This window comes from Pteronotus mesoamericanus, unplaced genomic scaffold (genome assembly GCF_021234165.1).
Source record: "Pteronotus mesoamericanus isolate MK-2021 breed Mesoamerican mustached bat unplaced genomic scaffold, CSHL_Meso_final scaffold_165, whole genome shotgun sequence".
Lineage (NCBI taxonomy): Eukaryota > Metazoa > Chordata > Mammalia > Chiroptera > Mormoopidae > Pteronotus > Pteronotus mesoamericanus.
This window is the reverse complement of record NW_026555307.1, coordinates 54,004-80,949: the sequence shown is the minus strand read 5'-3', so window position 1 is coordinate 80,949 and position 26,946 is coordinate 54,004. Positions and strand designations below refer to the sequence as shown.

The 26,946-nt window shown below is 39.8% G+C and overlaps 1 protein-coding gene across 1 annotated transcript in view; it reads right to left on the bottom strand.

Moving 5' to 3' along the window:
• Positions 1-25,867, bottom strand: part of USP10 (ubiquitin specific peptidase 10) — a 59,603-nt gene extending 33,736 nt beyond the window's left edge. Inside the window, exons 1-2 of the mRNA XM_054588912.1 lie at positions 25,753-25,867; positions 3,098-3,166 (exon numbers count right to left, since the gene is read on the bottom strand). Coding sequence (XP_054444887.1) covers positions 3,098-3,166; positions 25,753-25,773 — 90 coding nt within the window. The 5' untranslated portion in view covers positions 25,774-25,867. The remainder of the gene's footprint in view (positions 1-3,097; positions 3,167-25,752) is intronic.
• Positions 25,868-26,946: the final 1,079 nt, after the last annotated feature.

Sequence of the window (26,946 nt, the reverse complement as noted above, 5' to 3'; positions counted from 1 at the left end):
TACTGCTCAAGATCACTGACTCTATTTAAGTGGCAGAGTGAGAAAGGAACCCAGCTCTTCAGACTTGAAATAATGGTCCATTTTCCACTTTCATATCCCAGGAAAACCCAAGTTTTTATTCTGACACTTACTTGTAAACAGCACTCACAAACCCCAAACATATGCACACACCCAAGAAAAGCTTTTATAAAGTAGAAGTTGGGCTTTATTGTTTTTTAAAACATTAATCGCAAAGAGCACTTTTAGATTGTGTATTCTGGCAAGTACCACATTATTTTACTGTGATTCAAAGACAGAAATTATTTAAAACTTGAATCACTAGTAGAGTCTATAGAGTAGACCTCAATTAACACTAATGCTTGGGGAATATGGGATCTGATTATGTTTTTTCTAATTAACTCATCAGAAAACACTAAACTTCAATCCTTAAGTTCTATGAAATTTCAGAATGCATAAATACATTTAAATGCCTTACGAAATACAATATATAATTTAGCTTTCACTGTATCGTGGCTTGTATCTTTAGGTTCCTTAAAATCCTAACTGCTAACATCAATGAATACAAGGGATGGAAATATCACTGAATTAAATTTATTCATTTTCTAAAATGAAATCTAATGGGTTTTTTTCCTAAAATGAAAGCAGAAAACAAGTATCATTTTACACCTCTAAGCTTAAATAATACTTTTAGTATGTTCTCATTTAATCCTACCTCCATAACTCAAAACATTTTTTAGAATTCAGGAAGCCACTGGTGAAGAGTAAAGGACTTGGCAAGGTCATGTGTAAGTGGCCCAGCCAGACCTCAACCCTGGCCTTTTGACCCCTAGTCTAAGGAATTAGCTTCTCCTGCCTCATTTTACCAAATAAAACAATGCCATACATAAATATTTAATATGGGTGCATATGTATAACTGTGTATATTTATTAAGGGGCCTAAAATTAAGGGATCTATAAGGCTAGTTAGGTTTCATTACAAGTTAACCAAGATTTTGCCCTGGCTGGTGTGGCTTGGTGGACTGAGTGCTGGCCTGCGAACCAAAGGGTCGCTGGTTTGATTTCCAGTCAGGGCACATGCCTGGGTTGTGGGCCAGGTCCCCCGTATGGGGCACTCAAGAGGCAACCACACATTGATGTTTCTCTCCTTTTCTTTCTCCCTTTCTTCCCCTCTCTAAAAAATAAAATCTTTTTTTAAAAAAAGTTAAGATTTTACTTGACATACTGTATACTTCTACCTTGTTTTTCCTTTTCAATGCAATTTCAACAGTTTTTATATTTAAAATATAAATCTGAAAAAATGTTCCAAGTAAGTTTTTATTAAACTAAAACAGAAGCCATTAATCACATAAAGAGTGAACTTTAATAAAAGGAGACCTGAATAAATGGAGAAATATACCACAATCATGTCTAGGGAAACTATCATCAAGATGTTAATTCTCCTAGGAATTAATCACAATTTTAACACAACTCCAATTAAAATTTCAGTAAGATTTTTCGTGAAACTTGACATGCTGATCACAAGTTCCTAAAGCGGGGTTAAGAATGAAGGAGCACCAAAATAACTTGTAAGTTCAAGAAGGTGTGTGCCCTGCTGGAAGACTGATTATAAAGTTGCAGCAATTAAAATATATGGTACTGGTACAGAGATAAAAGGCCCACAGAACAGGGGACCCAGAATTAACCAAGCACACACGGAGATGTGACCTGACAAGGCAGTATTACACTGAAGAGCCAAGTTCTCAGTAGCTGTGCTGGGACAACTTCTCCTGCTATGGCGGAAGGGTTATTAGATTCCCCCCCCTCACACATATACAAAAATCAATACCTCAATTTCAGTTGCATTACATACTAAAGTAAAAACAAAAACCTTAAGACTTTTAGGAGGAAAAAAATATGTCTTCATTACCTTAGTGAAGGGAAAAATTTCTTAAAGATGTTTTTTAAAAAATCAAAAACTACAAACCATGAGGGGGGAAAAAGTCAATGCACTTGACATTAAAGTGAAAAGTGTAATCTCCTTACCCAGGGGTAATAAAAAAGTACATTATATATGAAGTTTAAAAGCCCTCATGCTAGGATGATACCTTTAATGTGTAAAACCAAAGATGATTAATCTTATTAAGTCAGTAAGAAAAAGACAAACCACTTGATAAAAAATATGGACAAGGGATAGAAATTGGGTAATTCACAGAAGTGGAAATATATATTGCCAACAAACAGTGTTCAACTGTTTGTAATCTGGAAAATGTAAATTAAACAATGACAATCTATTTATAACCCATTAGATTAACAAAAATTTTAAGTATGCCTATATTAAGAATTAGCAAGATTTTTTTGTTTTTAAATGAGATAAAGAAAAAGCACATGCACTGCTGATGGGACTGCAGACTGTTTAAAACCACTTAGCATATTAGCAGCCTCTAGTAAATCTAAAAATGTTTTATCCTTTGCATAACCCAGCAGTTCCATTCCTAGAATATATCCTGGAGAAACCCAGAGGAGCGTGAGAAGCCATGACAAATATGTTTATTGCAACATTTCTGTAATAGTGCAAGAACTAAAGACCTAAATGGTCCTCAATAATAGAAAGGATAAACTGTGGTATATTTAATCAATGGTACTGAGCAACTGAAATCAAAGAACAAAATGCATCAGTATAGATTAAGTCTAAAGAATATTAGCTTAAAATTAAGAAACTACAAAATGATGAATATAGTATGAAACCATCTGTGACATTTCATATGAAACAATACAATGTACTATCTAGTGATACACATACATAGTAAAAGGTGAGAACTACAGTCAGAAAACAATACTTACCAATTTCAGCAGAGTCATTATTTCTGGGGAAGGGGGAGAGAAATGAAAAGGGGGGAGGTTTCAACTGTATCTGCAATGTTTTGCTATCTATAAATAGAGTTAAATGTTAATATTAGCCAAATCTGGTTGGTGGATTCAGATGTTTCTCATATTAGTGTCTGCACTTTTCTGTACACTGGAATTCCTCATCAAAAAGCATGAATTAAAAAATCAAAATCAAAACATAACCATTAACTATATTTACACATATACTCTATAAAACAAAGTTCTGTCTTACTTCAACTGAAGAGCGAGGAGTCACAAAGAACTGATTGAATTCATCAGGGCTAAAATCTCCAAAAATATACTGGAAAAAAAAAAAAGACAGAGAAAATCACTGATCACATAAACTATACATAGTATATATTTTCAAGGGGAAAAAAACACTATATATTAAAACAATCATATGAAACATTTGGGTTAGAATCCCCATGACCCTTTCTTAATTAAACAACTCAAAGGTCTGCAAGGTGAGATTTCTAGATGTTATACCTTCCAATTAACATGAAAATACTACTTAGCTTTTTTCTACAAAACTGTCAAAGAACACTCTGAAATTGGTAAAGCTTATTTTGAAACAGGTCAGGTTTGTATACCAAACTCCTAAGTAGAATCCTGCTTATAGGAGAATTTTTTGATTAACAAACATTTCCAGTTGTTCCATTTACCTTTCTGCTGACTCATTTCACTATTTCCATTTCAGTGTTCTCTGCCATACATACTAAAGAAAAGCAGAAAATGTGGTTCAAATGGGAAGATAGGGAAATCCAAAAGAGGAAAATACTAATGATCTTAATGAATGATCTTTGAAAATGTAATTTTTATCTTTAAAACGCACTGAAACCTGATGAATCGATAAACGTATTATTTGATAGACATAAACCTAGTTGTGAATCCTAACTGCACAGAATTCTGAATGTGACTTTCTGGAAAAACAACTGGTTAAACTACATGGAAACAAGTTTAACAAGTGCCTGGCAATTCATACTGTCCCGATTCAATATTCTCCCAGGAGTTTCAAGAAATAAGTCACTGACAAGAATCACTATAAATAGATTTCCATATAAGAGAATCACTAATTATCTATTCATTTAATCGATTAACTATTTAGCACCTACTGAGTGCTATGCACCAAGATCAGTACAGGGAATAAATAAGGTAAACAGAGCTGTGGTTCCTCTGCTATAATGGAGCTAACAGTCTATAGTAATCTGCAGGGAAATTTACAAGCATGTCATTCAAAAATAACCAGTAACTAAATACTACATGAACGGATATTTAGATATTAGTATTCTAAATGTGAATAAGTTAACAACTCTCATAGCCTATTGATAAGAATGCATTGACATTCTGGGGAAAACATTCCTGGATAGCTTTTTGCAGAACCTACCAAAATTGTAAATATATATTAAAAAACAGTAACATGTTGGCATAATATTTACATATACATGTCGAAAAAGTCCACAAAGAACTGTGCACTGAAAGTAATGATGTGAAGTTTTTCCTTTCCACATGGGCCCAGCAGGATGGCTGCCACAAACAGGGGCAAGAAGAAGGGCCATTCCGTCATCAGCAAGGCAGCCATCAGAGAATACTGCGTTGACATTCACAAACGCATCCATGGAGTGGGTTTCAAGAAGCATGACTCTTGGACACTCAAACAGATCCAGAACTTTGACATTAAGGAGATGGGAACTCCAGATGTGCCCACTGCCATTAGGCTCAACAAGCTGTCTAGGCCAAAAGGATAAGGAATGTCCCGCACCATATCCAGGTGTAGCTGTCCAGAAAACATAATGAGATCAAGGGTCTCCCTCTATAATGAGTTCTATAAATTGGTTACCTACATACCTGTCACCACTTTTCAAAAGTCTACAAACAGTTAATGTGGATTAGAACTAACTGCTAATTGTCAAGCAAAGTTAACTGGGGGGGAAAAGCAATGGTAAAAATAAGCAGAGTCCCACACCAATTTAGAAATACATTCATTGTGAGCTCAGTGAGCTCTGAGGGTCTTTATCATCTTCAACACTGGAAAAAAGCTTATGTTAATTTCACTCAGGCAAGTGAAAGGTATCTTTGTGTGAAAACAAAGCAGAAAAAGGTGGAGGTGAGATGTAGGTAAATAAATGATAGTGCTGACTGCTATTCCTGTACAGTCCTACTAAAACCAGAGCTCTTTCACAGTACAAGCCTCAAAATTTACTCAGGAGAAAACACAAGCCACAGCCTGGGGAAAAACATCCCTCTCTCACATTGATGTTTCTCTTCCTCTCTCTCCCCCCCTTTCCCTCTCTCTAAAAATAAATAAAACTTCAAAAAAAAAAAAAAAAAGTCTTGACCACTGTGGCTCAGGTGTTGGGCATCTTCCCACAACCGAAAGGTCGCCAGCTTGATTCCCAGTCAGGACATATGCCTCAGTTGGAGGTTTGGTCCCTGGTCAGGGCACATACAAGAGGCAACTGATTTATGTACCTCTCTCACCTCAAAGTTTTTCTCCCTCTTCCTCCCTTCCGCTCTCTCTAAAAATAAATAAATAAAATCTTGAAAATAAATATTCCTGACAATACCAACTGCTCATGAGGTGGAAGAACTAGAACGCTCTTCAAGGCCGATACAGATGCAGAATGGTAGTCACTTTGGAAGAGGTTGACAGTTCCTTATAAAGTTACTTACTGCTAGGTTCTTACTCAAGAGAAATGAAGAACTATGTCCATTAAAAAAAAAAAAAAAAAAAACAACAACAAAAAACAACCCTGTATACTGATATTTACAGCAGCTCTATTCATAATCACTAAAAACTATTAACAACCCAAATGTCCATCAGGAGGTGGATGTGGTACATCTATGCAATGAAATTACTGCTCAGTGACTGTCAAAAGGATCACGCTGAGTGAAAGAAGCCACACTTAAAATGCTACATGTTGTATGACTGCACTTGCATAACATTCTAGGGCAGCTCTATAAGACAGAAAACAGATCAATGGCTGCCAAGGTCTGGGGAAGGACTGATTAAAGAGAGCCCCAAGGAAACTTTTTGGACTGATGAAACCATTCATCACAGGAAAGGCCTGTTGGGGAAACAGTGACCTTTCTAGTTGCCAAGAAAACACACACCCATTAAAATACTAATGATTTCAGTCCTCACATACGAATGGACACCAAAGACAAGTGAAGAGAAATTAACAGCAATAGAAGTATTAAACATGAGGGAGAAAACCCTGCCCAGGTGGTTCAGTGGGTTGGAGCATCATCCCATACACCAAAATGTTGCAGGTCCAATTTCCGATCAGGGTACATACCTAGGTTGCAAGTTTGATCCCCAGTTGGGGTGCATAGGAGAGGCAACCAATTGATGTCTGTCTGTCTGTCTGTCTCTCTCTCTGCCTCTCCCCATTTCCTCTCTCTCAAATCAGTAAAAGAAAAACATATCCTTGAAGGAAGATTTCAAAAAAAAAATTATGGGGGAAATAAGTAAACAAAGCAAAGACAAGAAACAAAGTTTTTAAATCTGTATTTTTAAAGAGACTCTGGCAGATAAAATAAGCACAGACTGCCGTAAGAAAAGACCTATTAGAAAACAAAATTTTGAAAATCAGAAAATTATTAACTTTAAATTACTAAATTTAAAATTTCAACTAAGAATCACTAAAGTAGAATTAGTTTTACTTAATATAAAGAGTAGAAATATTATGGTAAAAGAGCTCCATTTTATCTTATGAATGAGATCCCTGTGTACTTTAATTCAGAATGTGAGAAAGACAGAAGAATGATACCAAAATGTTCTACAGGATAGTTAGGTTATTATCTTTAGGCAGGTTTCCTTCCTGGAAAACTGGAAATAAAAATGAAACGTTCATTTATCATACCTCTAAGCACACTTTGTTATTTGAATTCATGGTACAACCAAATCTTTTTAGAAGAGTGATCTTGTTAATCCAGTAAAAGAACTAACGTTCCAAATAGTCTAATAACCTTGTCAATAAAGAAGGAGACAAGGAAGAAACGTGACCCTAAGCTACGGACACACAGACTCCCTGCACTAGTTGGTTGGGAGTAACCTTCCCAGCCAACAGAATGCTTACAAGGGTTCCAGGGAAAGACCTTTTTTTCCTATTATTTTCAAATATACTATTCTTACTTAATTCTTTATTTTTAAATTATCATTTGAAAAAGTTTGCTATAGATTCTAAATGTACTTTTATTACAACTTCATAGTTGCACACACTTTCAATATGATTAAAAATTCACTGGGGAAAAAATGAGGAAGCGCTTCATGTATGGGTAGGGAGAAATCTCCAAGATACTGTTAAATAAAGAAAACATTTTTGGAGTAAAAAAGAGAGGAAAAGAAAAATAGCTATTGGTGTTTACATAAAGAGATACTGGAAAGAGAACCACAAAGGGAATGCAACTGTTACCTATACGGAGCTGCAGGGAAACAAAGCAAAGGTAGTGAAGAAGGGTAAGATTTCTTAGTGTGTGTATCTTTTCAGTCTTTAGCTCTGAATCACACAAATACCTTATCTAGTCAAAAATTAATCATAAAAAGTCACCCTGGCCAGTGTAGCCCGGTAGGTTGGAGCACTGTCCCATAACCAAAAGGTTGTGGGTTCAATTACCGGTCAGGGCACATGCCTGGGTTGCAGGCCGGGTTCCCAGCAGGGGGCGCATGATAGGTAACCACACACTCATGTTTCTCTCCCTCTCCTTCTCCCTCCCTTCCCCTCTGTCTAAAAATAAATAAATAAAATCTTAAAAAAGAAGAAGAAGAAGGCTACATTAAGTGCTCCTTTCCCAGCTGCTATGACATCCACAGGAAGGGCCTGCAGTCAGGGAAACACACCCCAAGGCCTTCCGACCTCTCCACACCCAGGAAGTGAGCCTGACAGGTAGAGTGGCTCTTCAGCACCACCAAGAACAAAGCTCAGTTTCCCTCGTTTCCAGCCTACCCAGCTCAGGCTCTCAGAACTCCCACTGTTCTTGTGTCTGATTACTCTCTGATCCTTTCTAGAGAGGACATGAAACGTTTACAGACAAGAAATACTTCAGGAAAAGCGAGGGCATGCCCACAACACAGTTTGGATGGCAACAAGACACTGCACTGAAGCACAGCCCCTGGGCACAGCTGCGCTGGGTTCAGTTTTCCGGAGGAGAGCAGAGGCCAGAGTGCCACAGGGCTTAGGTCAGTGAACCCTGGGGAAAGGGCTTGACAAAACTGTAAATACGAGTGTTTGTACTAAAGGAAAAGCAACGATTTTCAGTCCAGGGAAGGCAAGGAGAAGGAGTGAAATGTTTCCAGTTGCCCTGCCCGTTCTCCACAGGTCAGAGGGCCACAGAAAACACCACTTCACAGCACGGCACCCGGGGACACTGAAGCACAGCATGCTGAGTCTCCAGTCAAGCTTCCTGAACTTCATCTCTAGAGGCGTGAGTACATTTGCAGGGTGCCACCAAATCCATGTTCTCTGCTTTCAAAAGGACTCATGGAAACAGGAGAGCAGCCTCTGAGGTAAAAATTACGATGCAAAGGCAGTGATCAGCACACACTTCACTGGATGTGCACTGTACTTCACATGTTCCAAGGCAGTTGGACAACTATGACCCCGCATCCTGGAACAACTCCCGTGCACAGACCCAAAGCCAAGCCTCACTAGGTGAAATGACAGAACCAAGTCACAGCTAAAAAGAAGCCAAGGGGAAACACAAAATAGTCTCCTCCCTGATTTCTCCACCCAAGGAAACTGAACTTGGGATATGAGAAACATTAAGGACTAATAAACTGTTTCGAGTAACAAAAGCCTTAATTTTGTCTCTAAAATAAGGGGATACTGGACTAGACAAGCTGCAAAGTTCTTTCCAGTTCCAAAATGATCTTCTGGATATAACAAGGACTAAGAAACACAGGTTTACAAACATTCTCAGACGAATACACGAGACCAACGACACGGATGGCCCCTGAAAACATGACGCTGAGTAAAAAAGGCCAGACTCGAAGGGCCACATGCTGTATGATTCCATTCATATGAAATGTCCAGAAGAGGCAAATCCCTAGAGACAGAAAGCAGGCTGGGGAAAGAGGGGAGATGGGGGGAGGGGTAGCGCACTGCTAACAGGTATGGGGTTTTTGTAGTGAAATGTTCTAAAATTGCACAACTCTTGTTATTTAAATGGATGAATTCTGTGGTATGTGAATTATAGCTCAATAAAATAAATGAAGTTAAAAAAATCAGGTCAATACTTACATTAAACAAATTTTAATTTCTTTACTAAATTCTCTTCATCAGTCCCGTACTTAACAGATAACTAAATCTATCTACTGAACAGTCACAGGGTGCTTTCAAATTTGGAAAATGCGTGGGTGTTTTGGGGGATATCTGGGAATGACAGTGTTTAAACACTCAATGCACAGCAGGAATTTCGTTCATTTAATAATATATAATTGAGCACCAACTATCCACAGTGAACTGTGCTAGTGTATGAGAATAAACTGTGAATTAGACAAACACAGGCTTCTGGACACGGTGACATTTACAGTTTTGTCACAGTGCGAGTGGACTGCAAATTGCAGTAAGTGTTACAAATGGCCAAAAAAAAAAAAGAGAGACAAAAGAAAGAAGAAGGCAGAGAGAGTCCTGTTCCTTGACTTCGGTTGTAGCAGAATTCTGCCCTACTTTTTTAGGGCAGAGGGGTCCTGAAAATGGATAAATTGTGTAACAAAGCCACTGCTACAGACAGCATTTTTTCTCAGGATTCAAATGTCAAAGTACTGCAATTTAGTGTCTAACTTCATATGGTTCGTATAACTCATTCTGGCTATTAAAAGTCCTATCAAAAGATAATCCTCTCAGGGGAGGTGGAAAAAGGGTATACGGAGGTTAAATGGTAATGGAAAAAAACAAAAATAAATGAATATTTAAAAATTTAATAAATGATATCCTCTCACCTTTCAAAGTAGGATTTTTAATAGGTTTGCTTTATATACTTTAGGTGCTTTCAATGAAGATTCTTAGCTAAAACTTGTTTTGATAGACTACATCTCTAAATTGGAAAACATGATTCATTTAACAGAAAGCCACTTTTACCAATTTCCCATATCTGCATTACTTACATTACACAGTAGCAGTTAAATTTTAACTTGCTTTACTCTAAACTAGTACTAAACAACAAGATAAAAGAGACAACCCTCATTATTCAATAACTGGCTATATAGAATTTTTATCACATGGAACAGAGCTGATAAATTAGGGGATGAATTCAGTGCATGTTATCTGGTACAGCCCTATTAAAAGTTCAAGATTCCGCTTATTTTCACATCCATTACAAACACTTTGGTGCTAATCAGGGAGGGGAGCAGAAGAAAAGCAGAAGTCAATACAAAAGAAACTTAAAAGGTATGACCCTTGCACAACAGGGGTTTGAACTACACAGGTCTACTTACAGGGATTTTTTCCCCCCCAATAAATACCTATACTGTTTTTGGATCCATGGTTGGGAGTCCCCAGACACTGAGGGCTGACTGTATGCCGAGGGGCAACTTAAATTTTGGGGAGTCAAAAGTCATACACGACTGGCTGGTGTGGCTCAGTGGACTGAGTGCCAGCCTGCAAACTAAGGGTCAGAGGTTCAATTCCCAGTCAGGGCATATGCCTGGGTTGCCGGCCAAAGTCCCCAGGTAGGGGTGTGTGAGAAGCAACCAATCGATGTGTATCTCTCATACACTGATGTTTCTCTCCCTCTCTAAGAAGTAAATAAATAAAAATCTTTAAAAAAAGAAAAGTTATACAGGGGAAGTCAGAGCTCTAACCCCTGCGTTGTTCAAGGACCAACTGTAGTTCTACCTTTGTAGGGGGCCAGGGATGAACGAGAGGACAGGCTGCAAGGCGGCACAAGGGAAAATTTGGAGAACTTTTGGGAGCGATGAAAATGGTGGAAATGGTTATCTTGACTGTGGAGATGATTACACAAATATATACATTTGTTAAATTAAACACTATATATTAAAAGGGTGAAATTCACTGTATGCATACTATTTATGCCTACAAAACAGGAACCAAGTTAAATTCATTTGTATCACTAACAGTTAATGCAGTACTTAGCATATAGTAGGTGCTTAAATAGCTTTGTTGAACAAATGAATTCAGGAAAATTTAAAGAGAAAAGCCACAGCAAATAAAGTTCTAGGGATAAGGAATAATAACCTCTGCATACTCACAACAAAAATTTAACATGACTGCTCTGACTGGTTTTTAACTATTCCCTGAAAAGTTCCAGCCAGGAGCACAATTTCCATTTTTAAATATAATCAAGATTGAAGATGTAATTTTTAAACATAACATTTAAATATCATCAAGGAAACTGAATTAAGCCTTAGAGAAAACTCTAAAATACCTATTTTGACATAGAGAAAAAGTATTTATATTACAATATTGTCTAACTAAAGAAAAGTCAACTTTCAAATTTTTAAATCTACAAGAAAACACGAGGTGAGGAACAAAACAGATCATGGATGTGATCAGAAAGTTTCAGGGCAGGTCAACCTTTTAAAAATCCATTTTTGCCCTGACCAGGATGTTCAGCTGATTGAACATCCCTGGCCAAGGCAAAAGGTAGCCGGTTCCATCCCAGTCAGGGCACACGTCTGGGTTGCAGTCCTGGTCCCAGGTTAGGGGTGTGCAGAGGCAACAATTGGTGTTTCCCTCCCTCCCTTCCTTCTCTCTAAAAACTAACAGAGGGGCACTTTCCTAGCCTTCTTGTTCCCCTCTCTTTTTTGTTTAAACTTAAAATAAAAACCATTTCCTTAACAACTACCTATTTGCAGTCAGATTCACTTTGGAAAAGCCTGGCAGTTTCTTGTAAAATAAAACATACACTAACTATATCCAAAAAGTCTACTTCTAGTTATCTTACCCATAGAGAAATGAAAACTTACGTCCACACAAAGACTTGTACATGAATGTAGTCAACAGTTTCTTTCACAGTAGTCAAGTACTGGAATAATAAATGTAATGTACATGAAGAGGTGAAGAGACAAACAGTGGTATATCCTACACTGGCATACTACTCAGCACTGAAAAGGAAGAACTCTTACACACGGCATGGATGAAACTCAGAAATGTGATGCAGAGAACAAGAAGCCAGACAGAAGTAGTACACTTCTATATATTTATGTATATTTCCACATAAATGAAAGTTTAGAAAGGAAAACAGCCTATGGTGACAAAAAACAGATTAGTAATTGCTTGGGTATAAGTGGTAATTGACAGCAAAGTGGCATAAAGGAACCTTTTGGGCAACGGAAACAGTCTCTATCTTGAATGTGGTAGTAGTTACCCTGATATATACATTTGTCAAAAATCAACTGCAAATTCAAAATGTGTACATTTAATTAAATTATACCACAATACAGCTGATTTTTAAATTCATGAACAAATTAATTAGCTGATACACATCTACAAATAAGGAAGATGAAGTTGTACTACAGAAATGGCCCTTGAAGGCCAAGGAGCATAGTATTAATCTTTTATTTACATAAGTAGAATTCTTTAAGAAAGCATAAACATCCACACTTTGGGTTTTGGGGATCTTTTAAGATTTCCTCTTCCTTAGTCCAAGCACTCTTACTGGTGGTAGAGAATAAACACCACCTAAACTACTGTGCATGGTATTTGTATTTTGCCCTATGTTATTGTAAGGGTGCCTGCCCTTATTTAATCCTCTGTGCCATCATCACTCAATTACCACCTCAGATTGTTGGCTCCTGACTCAGCCTTTATAACCGCCTGAATCCCCTGACCACCTACTCAGACCCCGCCATACTCCACACATAGACAACTACTGCCAACAACAATGAATCAAAGTTCTAGTGCTTCATTGAACAGTGCTACACAGGCAAAAAACTTGTAAGTGCATCTGTTCTACAGGATTTTTCACTTAATGAAATATGCTGGAACCAAACCAACAAAAGCTTGACTACTAAAGCCACCTGCCAGAAAGGAAAAGTGCATCACTAAATCAGAGCTTTCTCTTAAAAGACATTCAGGAAAAAAGAAGTGTGACTACATAAATGGTTTTCTTCTCATTTGCTGGTCACTGCTAAAGGTCTCTTCAAATTCCTCAGAAAATCTAGAGCTATCAAACAAGAAGTATTTATTTTAGTTGGTACATAAACCCCTCTCCTTCCAATTTTAAGGAGGAAATACAGAACGTTCCTTAATGATTTGCTTTGGTTGTTAGTGAAAACCAAAATTACTTAGAAGAACTGGAAGAAGCAGAAGAAGCTGTGAAATTACTATATGCTTAAAATAAAACAGTGCAAAAGGGGTGCTGACAGCTAAGGATCTGCCACATTCACTGAGGAAGCAGTGTTTTAAATTAACACTAATTATTTTTCTATGTTACTTAGCAAAATATATCCCCTGCTGTGCCCCAAAATAATTAATGAATTAAAACCATTCATCTGTCGGTTTACTATGTTGTGCTTTAATTAGCTGAGAAGAGAATCAACTCACAATCAGAAACTAAAAAATGGATCCATACACATAAAACTAACACAAAGCAACACTGAATGTAAACTGTAACTGAAAAAAAGTTAAATAAATTAAAAATGGGTCAAAAAATGCCAACAATGCTGTTTTCAGTATGCATAAAATATAACTTGTGATTACACCGCTGTACTTAAAAATAATACCGCAGAGAAATATTTAATAATGAAGAATATTCACAATACAAGGGGGTAAACACTTTACTAAATAACGTATAATCCTGTTTATTAAAAAAGAAAATGCAACCCTGGCTGGTGTGGCTCAGTAGATTGAGCGCCGGCCTGTGAAACAAAAGTTTGCTGGTTCAATTCCCGGTCAGGGCCCATGCCTGGGTTGTGGGCCAGGTCCCCAACGGGCAGTGCACGAGAGGCAACCACACACTGATGTTTCTCTCCCTCTCTTTCTCCCTTCCTTCCCTCCCTCCAAAATAAATAAAGGCTTTTTAAAAAAAGAAAAAGGAAAAGGCATTATTACAAATGCTTTCCAAGGAAGCTGCCTAGCTCCCCATGCATCCTGGTTCTCCCACAGCCTTTACTTCCTCTACCTGCGGCCACTGCCTGAGAGTTGAGGCCTTCTGCACGTCTCAGCTGGATCACTACAAGTGCCTAACTGGTCTTCCTGCTTTCAGTCTGACCCTTCAGCCTCCAAACCACATGTGGCCACCACAGAGCTTTCTCTAAAATGTGAATCCGATTATTTTGGTCCCTAGGGACAGCCTTTCAAGGCTCCCAGGACCTTTCAGGATAAAAGGCTCAAGCAGAGCATACAAAAGCCTTCAGGACTTGGCACCCCGCTTCCAACCTTCCAGACTCACCTACCACATCCCCCATACAGCCCTGCACTGTAGCTGCCTCCTTGCCCTTCCACGCTGCTGTGCACATGTGATCTCTTGCACTGAGTGCCTTCTCTCTGGTCCCCACTGGCTGACTGTGCCTCACACTACAGAACTCAGTCTCAGAGTCCCATCTTTGCGAACTATTTTCCTAAAAAAAAGGTGTTGAATTGCTCACTCTGGATTTTAACAACTGATTAGCCCCCTTTTTCAACATTCAACTGTGGACTTCCTGAATATACAAACTGTGTTACATCTTTCATTAATTTAATCACCAATAAATATTCATTGAACACTTATGTTCTAGGCCCTGGGAATACACCAACCATAAAACATACAAATTCTTGCCCTCATTAAACTTACATTCTGGTAAGGGGAGACAAAACAGATAAAATAACTATGTGAGAATATCAGATACACAGAGTATCAGAAGGTGGTAAGTGCTTTGAAGCCAAAGCATGGCAGGATGGCAAGAGAGAAGCAGGCTGTAACTTTAAAGAGAGCAGTAAAACAGGCCTCCCTGAGAAAATGTCATCAACACAGAGTGACCAAAAGCCAGGGAGCAAGCCACATGGACAAAGGAGAACAGCATGTCTAGAGCAGAGGGTCTCAGGCAGAGACAACTTGTTCCTACTCATTTTTGTATGCACAGTGCCTGGCACATTGCTCGGTTCCAAAAATAACTAGTGGAATAAATGATGACATTGGCTGGGATATCTAAGGTGACAAAGGTAGCAAATACAAAAAATAATGGAGGCAAGACAACTGAAAAGTTCTCTTTCCAAGCTCACTGCTGACAGTTAGGCTCTCTACCTGAAGGCTGACATCTCCATGGCTCTCAAATTTAGGGGATATGGGCATATGCTCTGGCCAGGTCAACAAAAGATCACTCCCATGGCCCAGCAACTGGGCATGGGAAAGCGATGGTGAAAGCGTTTTATTTGTATCAGTAATATCCTCTGATCTCAGGACTGTATTTCTTGAAAAATGGCCCAAAGAATGAAACAAAACAAATTATCTGATACATAGGTCAGTTACCTGAATTTAAGAAACTACATAAAAGAGAGCAATGAAAAACCTTATGGGAAGCTTAGAGATCACCTGCGCATTCTTAATGCAAAAATCATAATCTATATGAGTACTTCATGAGCAGCAGCCTAGCTCTTCTTAATCAGCTCTAAGGTATTTCTATGGAGGGCAACTCTGTCCTTTATGGTTCTGTACGCTGTGGTCCTGTTCTTCACTGCCAGTACTAGAAACACCAAAACAAACCCATAAGCAACCCTGAACACAATGAATGACAACCAGGTGTTCCCTTTATTTCCTGCAATTGGTCCCTCCTCAATTAACTTATCCATTCAACACACAGTTAAGGCAAAATGTTGTGCTGGGTGGTGGGGGCACTAGAGAACCAGACCACATGATACTCAAAAACACCTTCCTGAGCCAATCAGATCACTCCCCAGCCCCTGAACTACTTTACAGCGCCTGCCAGGGCTCTAGCTGGACAGCCATCTGTGTGGTGTTCCCCTGCACCAGGAAGGGCCATGTCTTCCTTCCACCACTCCAGGCACAGGGCCCCTACAGGCCCAGCAGGATGCAGGCCCCCTTGAACAGCCAACTGACCACAGGAGAAAAGATGGAGCATCTACAGAGCTGAAGTCCACAGGGCCCTCAAAGCTCACCATGCACACTGCATACATGGGATTCCTTTCCTTTTTCATAGAGAAGTGATGGACAGAACTAACTCAAATCTATCATCCAAGAAGAAATCCATGACAAAGTAACAAAATGGCAATGTACTTTACTTTCTGTCCACCTTAAAGAGAAAAAAAATCTCATTTGTTCAACATATACCTCAGGATGAGAGGCAAACACTCAGCCTTGGTAACTCTGTCCAGGTCTAGTCATTGCTAGAATACTGCTACATTATCATTGGATGTGAAGTTCAAGTTATAGTCAGGTAAGCTTCCGACCAAAACTGAAAAGCATGCTTTTTAATATTTTTTTTATTGCTATTTCATCTCTTTCTCACTAAATAGAACTCTAGTCACAGAGGAAAAAGAAAGTTTATGCTCCTGGCACTTAATTCACACTGTGTAGTTGTGGCATGAAAAAGCCAAGAGTTCGGTTGAGAACCAAGATGGAAAAAGAGTAATTATTTTAGCACCAGTTTACAAAAAATCAGAGGCAAGAATTTCTTAAGCTGATAATCCACGACCAGCAACCAGAAACAGCAGCAAGAACTTCTGATGGCAAATTGGCTGGCTGTGTGTACACATCCCTGAAGAGAATTTGACCAAAACCAGGCTTTGGGATGAGTTAGAAAGTCAGTTCCAAGTCTCTAGGACATCAGACAGTCATGGTGAAAACGAGCTGTGGTGAATCTGTGCTGCTCCCAAACTGTCCGTGGGGGTCCTGCTTCAGGACAGGGAGCACAGCCATCAGCCACAGCATCTCATGGCTTTGGGAAACATTTTTGTATTTCTTTGTAATTGTGCTTTACAACTCCACCACAGGCCCCAGCATACAGCAAAAGCTGAATAAATGTTTGATGAAAAGGAATTGATCAGTTAAGTCAGTGAATTTCAACAAAAGTGAAATCTTATTGTGAAGACCCAATGTGATGGATCTTCAAAACTTCCAAGTTTTTCAGCTGCTTGTTTTCACAACGCATTCCACTCAATGCTAAAACTATACGTCACCTCTCAGAGTGGTACAAATCTATTTTTTGGTTGTAGTTCACACCTAATCTAAAATGGGAAAGTAAAAAAAAATTCTGCCCAATCCTAGCCGGAGTGGCTCAATTGGTTGGACCATCATCCCATAACCAAAAGGTCATGAGTTCAATTCCCAGTCAGAACACCTACCTGGGTTGCAGATTTGGTCCCCTGTCTGGGTACATATAGGAAGCAATCAATCAATGTTTCTCTTGCTCCCTTTCTCTTTCCCTTCCTCTCTCTCTAAAAGCAATGGAAAAAAAAAATATCCTTGGTTGAGGATAAAAAAAAATTTTTAATTTTGTCTAAAATATGATCTCGTTAATCCAATCCCATTCATGGGAAAGTGATCAGCAGATTATACGAAAAAGGCTGTAAACAAACCATATGGAGTCTCTGAAACTTGAGTATGGCTAAGATAACCTGTGGAAGTCATCCAAAACACAGATTTGGGACCTGGTCACAAGGATCTCTACTCAGTGCATCTGGAGAAGACCATGACCAAGAATCGTAACTTAAATACTATTATATAAAATGATCCCAAATGTCTAAAATTTACTACAAAAGGTACTGGAGGGAAGCATTTCAAAATACAAGGGCAAACATAAGTAGGTTTACAGTTATGAGTACACGAAACAGCTTATTCTTGTATTATTTATATTGTCTTATTATTGTGCCGTTGTGAAATTCTTTAGAGTTAATAAAGCTACTGTAAAATGATAACCTGCATGTCTTTCTCCACAGTAACTGTAAACCTACTTTTGCCCATACCTGTATTAACAGCAGTCATCTCAGAGTCATAGGATACAATGGGTTATACGTTTTTCCTATTTTCTTATTTTCTAGGAGCATAATCAAAAAACAAATGCTTGTTTTTAAAGGTGCCTCCCTAAAAGATAAAGGAAATAATGTCCCCAAATGATCTTTCCTAAAGACTCTATCCAATTATCACTGATGACATTCAGGGGCTATTTGTCTTACATTACTCTGTCTCAAATGTCCCCAAAAGAATGCCCTACATTTTTCCCCTCAAAGTTTTGGGGTTTAAGGTGCTTGAGGTGCTGAGATGAGTAAAGAGTACATTCCCAGATATGGAGGCAAACCCAAAGAGTGATACCCCTGCCAATCCACGATTCCCCTGTGCAATCATCTCATTCAGCAATGCTAATACAGCATGATACTGCCCACTTCCTAAAGCCTGTAGTTTCCCACAGACACCCACCAGCTAACAAGATCAAACGCAGTCTTTGGGTTGGACTATCAAGGTCCTTCACCTCTCCTCCAGTTCCTGTCCATCACTTCACCCTATACATCAATCAGCACAATTCTATTCCAGTTCCCAAACATGCCACAGGCTTTGAGACTATCCCTCTGCATGTTCTCCCCAACATTCCCTTGTCTTCATGCTTCCCTCTAAATGTCACCTTTCTAGGAGAAACATGTTCCCAGCTTCATGTTTCATGTTTGACACTCAGTCACACTCTTCCTTTTCAATCCATCTTACACCTAAACATCTCTTGGACCATGCCACATCTATCTACTGCACACTCCCTAGTCAAAAGTCCAAGAACCCTCCTACTGATCTTATTGCCGCTGTGACCCTACTAGAGACTATTCTACATAGGTCTCTCAGGGTGTGAACACAAAATACAATCTGATTATGAGGTTCTGGGTCAAATGCTGTATCATGCCCTCCTCCACATTTTTCTCAGGATACACGCAATAACTTCTAAGAAAGGGTGCAAGGTTGGACAGATCCTGTCTACCTCCCATCTCCAGCACTGAGCTCAGGACAGACTGGCTTTCTGAGTTCCTTAAATGCTCCAAACTCCCTCCAGTCACAGGGCCACTGCACGTGCTGTTCCCACTGTCTCATGCTCTCAGCTACGGCACCAATTCCAGGGGAACCTTCCTTCACTTCCCGAGGCCATGCCCACATGGCCTTCCTTCCAAACACATTTCTCAGTTTGGAGGAACAAATAAATGCATTACTGTGACTGCCTGATTAGCCACTGCCTCCCTCACTAGACAGCAAGCTCCCTGGTAAGAAGGATCTTACCTGCTTCTGCTCATCACTCCATCCTCAATAACTATTTGCTGAATGAATGAATGAATGAATGTCCTTGACTAAGTTGTTCATACCTGTACTGCGGGAATTACTACCGTACAAGAGGATTCACCTGTTTCTCTCCCCACTACTCTGTGAACTTCTAAAGCACAGAAATTCTTTTCAGCTCTACATTGCTAATGTCCAGCCACCAAATATCTTTGAACAATCACGAAAGATATGAAGTTCTTTATATGTACTTTTGAGCGTCTGATGTCCTACAAACTGATTCCAAATGAAACAGAATGCTACCCTTGGGAGACCTGATTTTGCATTTTATTAGACGTGGATGGTCCAGCGTAGTTGTCTCTGAGGAGGGGGACCTGAGGTGGGGAGTGGAATGAGAGGGCTTTCTTTTTTGCCACTGCAGTATTTTGATAAAAACAAAAGAGGGAACAGGGAGAAAATCTGATTTTGGGGAAGATCCGGGAAGAAACAGTCAGGTTAATCACCCAATTCCCCACTATTCAATCAGGCTGGTGACTTACCAATCTCTCCAACTAACAAAAGGTTTGTCCTCTCAGTGATCTTCTCTAGTGCAGAGGTGACTGATAGACAATAATGTGAATTTGAATCAGACCTCTTTTACAACAAAAAAATGGAAAGCAGGACTGCTGTAATTAAGGGGCTAAATGTCTTCAAAATATGGTTTCTTTTAAAGAAAAAAGTCATTTGGACATTTTCTTTGGATAAATTTCTTACTCAGTATTTCTACAGCACTTCCACAGTCCTTGATATACTGGGTCCCAGTGAACCACTCTAACCTCTAGTACACCTGCTCCATTCCCTGGCAAAATCGGGTAAAAATAAGAAAACTTACTATATTTGCAATAGATGCCACCAATAATTTTTAAAACAAGATTTGCTCCAATAAGTTCAGCTCAGTGACTATCTGGTTAGAATAGACTGTATCATGATACAATGAAAACAACAACCCAAAAAATGCCCAACAGAAAAAAAGCACAGAAATATATATCAAACCAAAGATTAAGGATCTGAGAGGAAGAGACTAAGTTATACTTTTTAATACTTCTTTATTGCTTGCATATCTTAGAAATAGCATGTCTTTATTTCATATTTAAACATAAGAACTTGTATCAAAATGCACCCCATGCAATATTTAGTAATTAATAACATGTTAGTACCACTTAGTAATAGTAACGCATTACTTCTTTAAACATTTAAATCTTTATTTCGTTAATCTGTCCCTCATAAACTGTCATTGAGGAATTACTATGGGAAGTCATAAGGTGAAATGTTATCTTTTTATTAATCTCTTCTAGAAAAGCAGTTTGGCAAAGTAAAAAAAGGCAAAGAATTTAGAAGTCCAAAGGCCTGCTTTAAGTCCCTGATCACTCATGAAAAGCCATGTGCCCAAGTCACAATCTTTCTGAGTCTCACTTTATTTGTATAACGTGGTAATAACAATGTAGCAGAGTTGCTGTAAGGGTCCAACCAGCCATGGCACTTTATCACCATGCAGTTTATACACTGCACAACATTCTCCATGTGTCAACTACTGCAATGCTTAATGTCTTATAATAAAAACGTTCTTCCTTGTCCAATGACCAGATCTACCCAGTAGCCTACTCCAGGTCTCAAACACATACATACATCTTGGTAGCCATTTATCGGAATTTCTACTTAAAATATCAACAGAAGTCTTGTTTGTTTTACCACACTGGGCAAGAATCTCCCAAAATTCTAGAATTAAACTTCATTTTCAAATTCTCTTCTATTCCCCCAAAGCTTCCACATGTCCTATCAAAAGGAAAAAGATTGGTATTTTCAGAAAGAATAGGGAGAGTATACATTTTAATGAGGTAAGATGAAAGTCTCTCAAGAGAGGCATTGCTTCCCTCCTCTAGAGCTATAAACTGTCTAAAATAGGTGCAACACAAAGCAAAAAGAACACTAGAAATCCTCTTGACAGTTATCAGAACACCAAATAAATTCACAAGCTAATTGGTCCTGACTAAACTTAAATGAATATAATAAAAATAAAAATGGACTGCTTATATCCAGGGCGAAGGACACTATATTTATGTGAAAACAATTAACACAAGCTGCAACACCTCCTTAAACCAAAAGGCAAATCAAAATTTTCTACGCAGAACCATAAATTCAATGATCCCAGGCAGCTCTAGTTCACAAGGTCTATGACTTGCAAGATGTAATTTACCTCGTATACTGATAACCGGCTTTATTCAATGCATTAAAATATAAAAAATAGGTATTTTTGACAGGTATTCACAATAATGCTAAACTTCTCTTTGCCATCAGTGAGGAGAGTAAGCTGAGGAAATGGCCCAAAAAGCCCGCCCCACTACTACAAGTGCAAAGTGCATCTCAGCTAAGGCCCAAAGCTGGGGTGGGGGTCAGGGTCTGCACTCTCAGGGCTCTCCCTTCCTGCCCCAGCCGGCCGCCCACAGTAACAGGTGCAGTCTCGGTTTGTGTTTCTTCCTACATTGTCTCTTCACAGCCGGGGATACCCAGTATGTCCAACATTATCTGATTAACATTTAAACATAAATTTTTTTCACAGTAGCCCCATTGAGAATGTAAGTTTGGAGCTGTCATGTTGAATTTTTTGATACTTTTAAGACTACTCTGCCAGAAAGACTACGCTACCAATTTGTCTGCATCCAGTAAACACAGACGAAAGGAGCCCTTCCTCATAAAGACAAATGCGGAGACAGATACGGGGTAGGGGGAGAGACAGACTAGATGTAAATATCAAGAAAGCAGAATAGCAGGGCCCCCAGTCTGTCTATTAGGATGCACTTTTTTTTCTAGTTGTGAGACACTTGAAGAGGAGAGGACAACCACAGCATGGCATGTTTCAAGACAATGAGCAGAATGGAGTTAACTGGCTGACAGCTTCTGGTTTCTCAGGTCCCATGCCGAAAATTGGGTCATGGCTGAGGAGCCTTCAAATAGAAAGTAGCCAGCTTTCGAAAAGTCTACATTTTGAGGACTCCACCTCTAGGTTTATGATAGACTCTACAATTTCTGATTCCTGAGACAAATACCATGAACATATCCCATGGGCTACCTTTATTATGCCTACACAAATTCTTAATCCCACCTGTATGGACAGAAATGGTCACAGAAAGACTCTTTGGGTGATCACTTCAATAAACAGGAAAACTGCAGTCCAAGCACATGCAAGTCTTTGGAAATGAACAGTTACACCGCTGAAGTAGCAATGAAGTGACAAATGACAGTAATCCAATGGCCTAAGGCCAGTAAATTCCACTGCAAATAGATTTATCTGTTTTGTGCCACAGTGTGTGTGGCAGTAAATAGAAATACAACAATCTAATTACAAGTTCAAAAGCAAAATTATTCCTACCGTATTTCATACTTAATATATTATCAGTAAGAAGAGTTTTCAGCAACCACCTTTAACATGCCACTTGAAAAACCAGATCCATTATTAGCAAGTACTTACATGTCTGAAATCTGTAAATACACAAAAACAAACAAAAAAAATAACCTTGACGTAACTAATTCAAGTAGAGATGATACAACTTTTTTTCATTTACCTGAAAACTATATTCTGAGCAATGTACAAAGTAAATGTGCCACCGGGCTTGGCATTAAATAATCATTAAGATTTGTGCCCTGGCCAGTGTGGCTCAGTTGGAATGTCATCCTATCCCAGGTCAGGGCGCAGATGGGAGACAACCAATCAATGTTTCTCTCCCTCTCTCTCTCCCTTTCTCCCCCTCCCTTCTCCTCCCTCTAAGATCAATGAGCATGTCCTTGGGTGAGGATAAAAAAGAAAAAAAAATCATTAAGCTTGTAATCCTTTTCTCCTTTAAGTTTTCCTACATGAACATTATTAAATCTTGTCAGTTTCATGGGGTTTTTTGTTGTTGTTGTTGTTTTTTTTTAAAAAAGGCCCTGGAATATATACCCTAACTTTTGCTCTAGAGAGGAATTTAGAATAAGGTAGGTCCACTTATTATTCCTCACTGTATTCAGTACACTGTGGTCCCAACAAGGTGGGCTTCAGAGCCTGAGGGTGAGGCCCTAGATACGGCTCAGCTGCACTGCTGGTCTGTAGAAACCAGTGAGGGAACAACCATCAACTCATAAACTTTAAATAGCATAATTAGTCTTAGGACATGTTTCAATATTTTGCTGTCACTATGCAAAGGAAGAAAGGTATTTCCAACTATCCTGTATTCAAATAATTTTATTTACTTCAGCTACTCACTATGTGAGACTCCAACAAAAATGTCTCTCTCGAGACATTTTTGAGAATTACTAATACAGCTGTCATATATAAAGATGTTCAACAACAATACGTTAACACTCCTCCATATGCTCAAAACGGGATGCAAGAAGTTCCACAGTGCCAATGTGGGGGCCCTACTATTTCAAGATAATGAAAGGACTGGGGTGAGCCTGCTGCAGAGGACTGGGGCAACCACAGCCGTATGATATCTAAATAGGGTGTAGGGAGCATTAGTGTGGGAACTTCACTATAAACGACTTAAACGATCACAAAAATTTCTCCTGGTTTAAGGGAGAACTGGTCTGTTCAAATTAATCATCACAAATAATTTAATCAGATCCCTGTGACAGCAAATACTCATAAATGAAAGATGTACTTACATTTCAATTGTCAAAGTATTTGTTAAAATATTGACAGCCCTTGGCACTTAGAAATATTTCAGAGTTTTGCACTGTTTCATGTCAATCCAGGAAATAGGATTCAATCAACAGTAGAGAAATAAGATAGAACCTATACAAAATTTTAAAACTGTAACCTTAATCCAATTTTAAAAGAAGACCCTTACTGTTAATTTGTGGTTGTCATTCTCAATAGTATACAAGCAATATAAATCTCATGATGCTTGGCACAGAATAAGTGTTCAATATTTGTTGAATTAATGAATGAATAGCTTTTGAGGCTGAAAGAGGCTTAGGACAGCAGGTATCTGAATAAAACAAACATAAAATTGCTCAACCTGACTCAAGTAGGATCCAATCATTAAACCCTGTTACATATAACTTCATCACTATACTTCAAAAAAAATTAGAAATCATACTATTCCCTTTGCTAACCTCTCCATGCTACAACTTATTACCCTTTAAACCATACTTCAAAAGAATAACCCCAAAGTGCTGCTAATTTTTGCCACTTCAATTTTATAAAGATGAGTATAGGCCATTATTGTTGTATGAAACATAAATACAGCAGTAGGATGTCAAATAAAAATAAAATTACAATTACATTTACATATTATCACTGCTAATTAATATTTCAATCAATTTTGCATTGATTGGTGCTTCTGTTGAATATTCTATTACACAGTGACCCTTGTACCTGTCCATACTTATTTTAATAAGCTATTTACATATTTTAAGTTGAGCAAAACGGAAATACCAAACCTCTTTAAATCTTTTAATTACACATTTGTAAACATTATTCAAATACTAAGTCACTTTTCTGTGCAAAGAACTATACTAAATACTAAAAAGTAGATATACACATGAACAAAAAGTTACAGTGGCAAACTTCTGGTGCAAACTAAAGTACCAAAAATTCAACGAAATTGAAACTCCCTGTAAAGATCTAATTTTTTAAAAAGGTTTTGCGTTTTAAATTCCACAACATGCAATAATTAGAAAAGTTATTAAAATCGACTTCATTTCCAAAAGGGCAACAAAAACCAACAGATTATAAAAGGTTAGGATTTATTGGCCACCAGTTTACCGAATAGCTACTTTGTTTCATTTCCCCATATTCAATACAAAAACACATTGAGATGATATAAAAAAGAGCAATAATTTCTAGGGATTAGATGTCAACAAATCAGCGGTCTACAGTAAGCTCGACAAATAACATCACATGCCGATTTTTATCCAGAGTCTCTGTAATGGGAGTGGGGGGTGATACGAACTTAACTCTACACATAGATCTCCCAAAAATCGAAAGGTGCATTTTATTTTCTTTCGCTATGGAATTATTATAAACGTCCTCTAAACTTTAGATACTGTTGTAACAGGGTATCTTAGTGTCAGCCAGGCTGAGGTGGATTTGTGCAAAAGATGTCACATGCAAGTAGAAGTACGGTCCTAGCCACTTATTTCGAGTTTTCTTTGCAACAGTAACCTAGGGCTGCTCCTTAATGACTTGAGTCCAAAACCCAGAAAACCAGCAAGCCCCCCGTGGTCAATCAAGGCTGAGAAAGCACCCTCTGGAGGCACGGGGGAAAGAGGGTAACCCCAAATCTTGGCGGCTCGCTCGGGACAGAGAGGCCACGGGAGTGCTTGGATGGATCTGCTGCTCCGGGGGCCTCCCGAAGACCCCAGGCTGCCTCTCCGGACGACAAGGGCCCCATTTCCACAGTCTACACGGTCCAGCCCGGAGGTTAACCCCTTCACGCCCCCCACGCCCTCTCCGAGTTGGCCCGGCCGCCCCCTCTCCGCTGATCCGTCGAGACGGGGGACCGGCGGGCTCCGGCGCCGGGCGGACCGCGGCTGAGGGCAGTCGACGCGCGGAGACGGCGGGAGGCTCGGGGCCTAGTCCCGGGCAGCGTGTCCCGGCGCCCTCCCCCACTCCCACACGCTCGCTCAGGGCCAGGGTGCGGGCGCTCGCCCGCCACTCGCCCTGGTGCCCGCCTACCCACGGCTCGGGGCCCCTTCCCGCCGAGGGCACGGGCCGGCAGCTACCTGTGGGCCGCGAAGGGCCATGGCGGCCCGTTTCAATGAGCCTTGTAGCTCGCTCGACTCTTCACGCTGCTTCCCCCGCTGCCGCCATCTTCTCGCCCGCACATACACACTCGCATCGGCCGCCGCGCCTGCGCACTGGCCGCGCACCGCGGGGCGCGGGTAGGCCTGGCGCGCCGGGCGCGCGTTGCGCATGCGCATGCGCGACCGACAGGTGGGCGTGCGCGGCGGGAGCCGGCCCTGGGTGGACTCTGAGCCCGCGCGACTTGGGCGGCTGCGCGCTGGTGGGGAGCAGGCGAAGAGGCAGCCGAGCCCTGCTGCAAGGCCGGAAAGGGAAACGGCAGGGGGCAGAGATGAAAATGTCAAAACACCCTGAGGACCAAGCTTCTCACCTAGCAGGAGGCCACCTAGGTGATGGGCGGGACTCGGGACGTCCCGTGCCCGGGAGCTGCAGCTTGAGATCTGTCCAGGCCTCCCGAACTCCAGGGTTTCCCTAGGCCAGGTCTCTGAAGTGAGCGCGAAAGATCCGGAGGCGTCCCCTGCTTTATGGAGATCACATTTCCTTCCATTCATTCACTTATTCACTTTTCATTCATTCCACAGACATTGACAGCATACTCTGTGCCTTGCCCTTTTCTAGGCAATTGGAGAATATTTAAAAACTAACGCACTTGGGTCCTGGCCAAGTGTAAGCACACTCAGTGTTACCTGTTATAGGCATAATGCGTATTTCCAGACAGACCAGCGTTGAGGTCAGTGGTTCAAGAAACTGAGCCCCTTTCCTGACTATGGAGTTTGCCATCTAGTTTGGCTCCCTTTCTAGCCAAATGATTTCACGCAAGTTACTTCTCTTTCTTAAGACTTTGGTTTCCTCACCTATGAATGAGATTAATAAAATGTCTTACAAGATTCCTGTGAGAATCGAATTAGGATGAGTGTTAGTAGACGGGCTAAGAGAACCAGCCCTCAATGAAAATTAGTACTGTGATTATTAATAATCATTATGAACAAACATGTACAGAGAGCCTATTATTGCCAGCTCTTGTGCTAAGGTGCAAAGATCAACAGAAAGATCTATTCCTATGTTGTTAAGACATGTAGCTTGGTCTTCTTCTTTTTTTTTTTTTAAAACAGATAGCTGCCCTGGCTGGTGTGGTTCAGCGGATTGAGCGCCAGACTGCGAACCAAAGGGTCTCT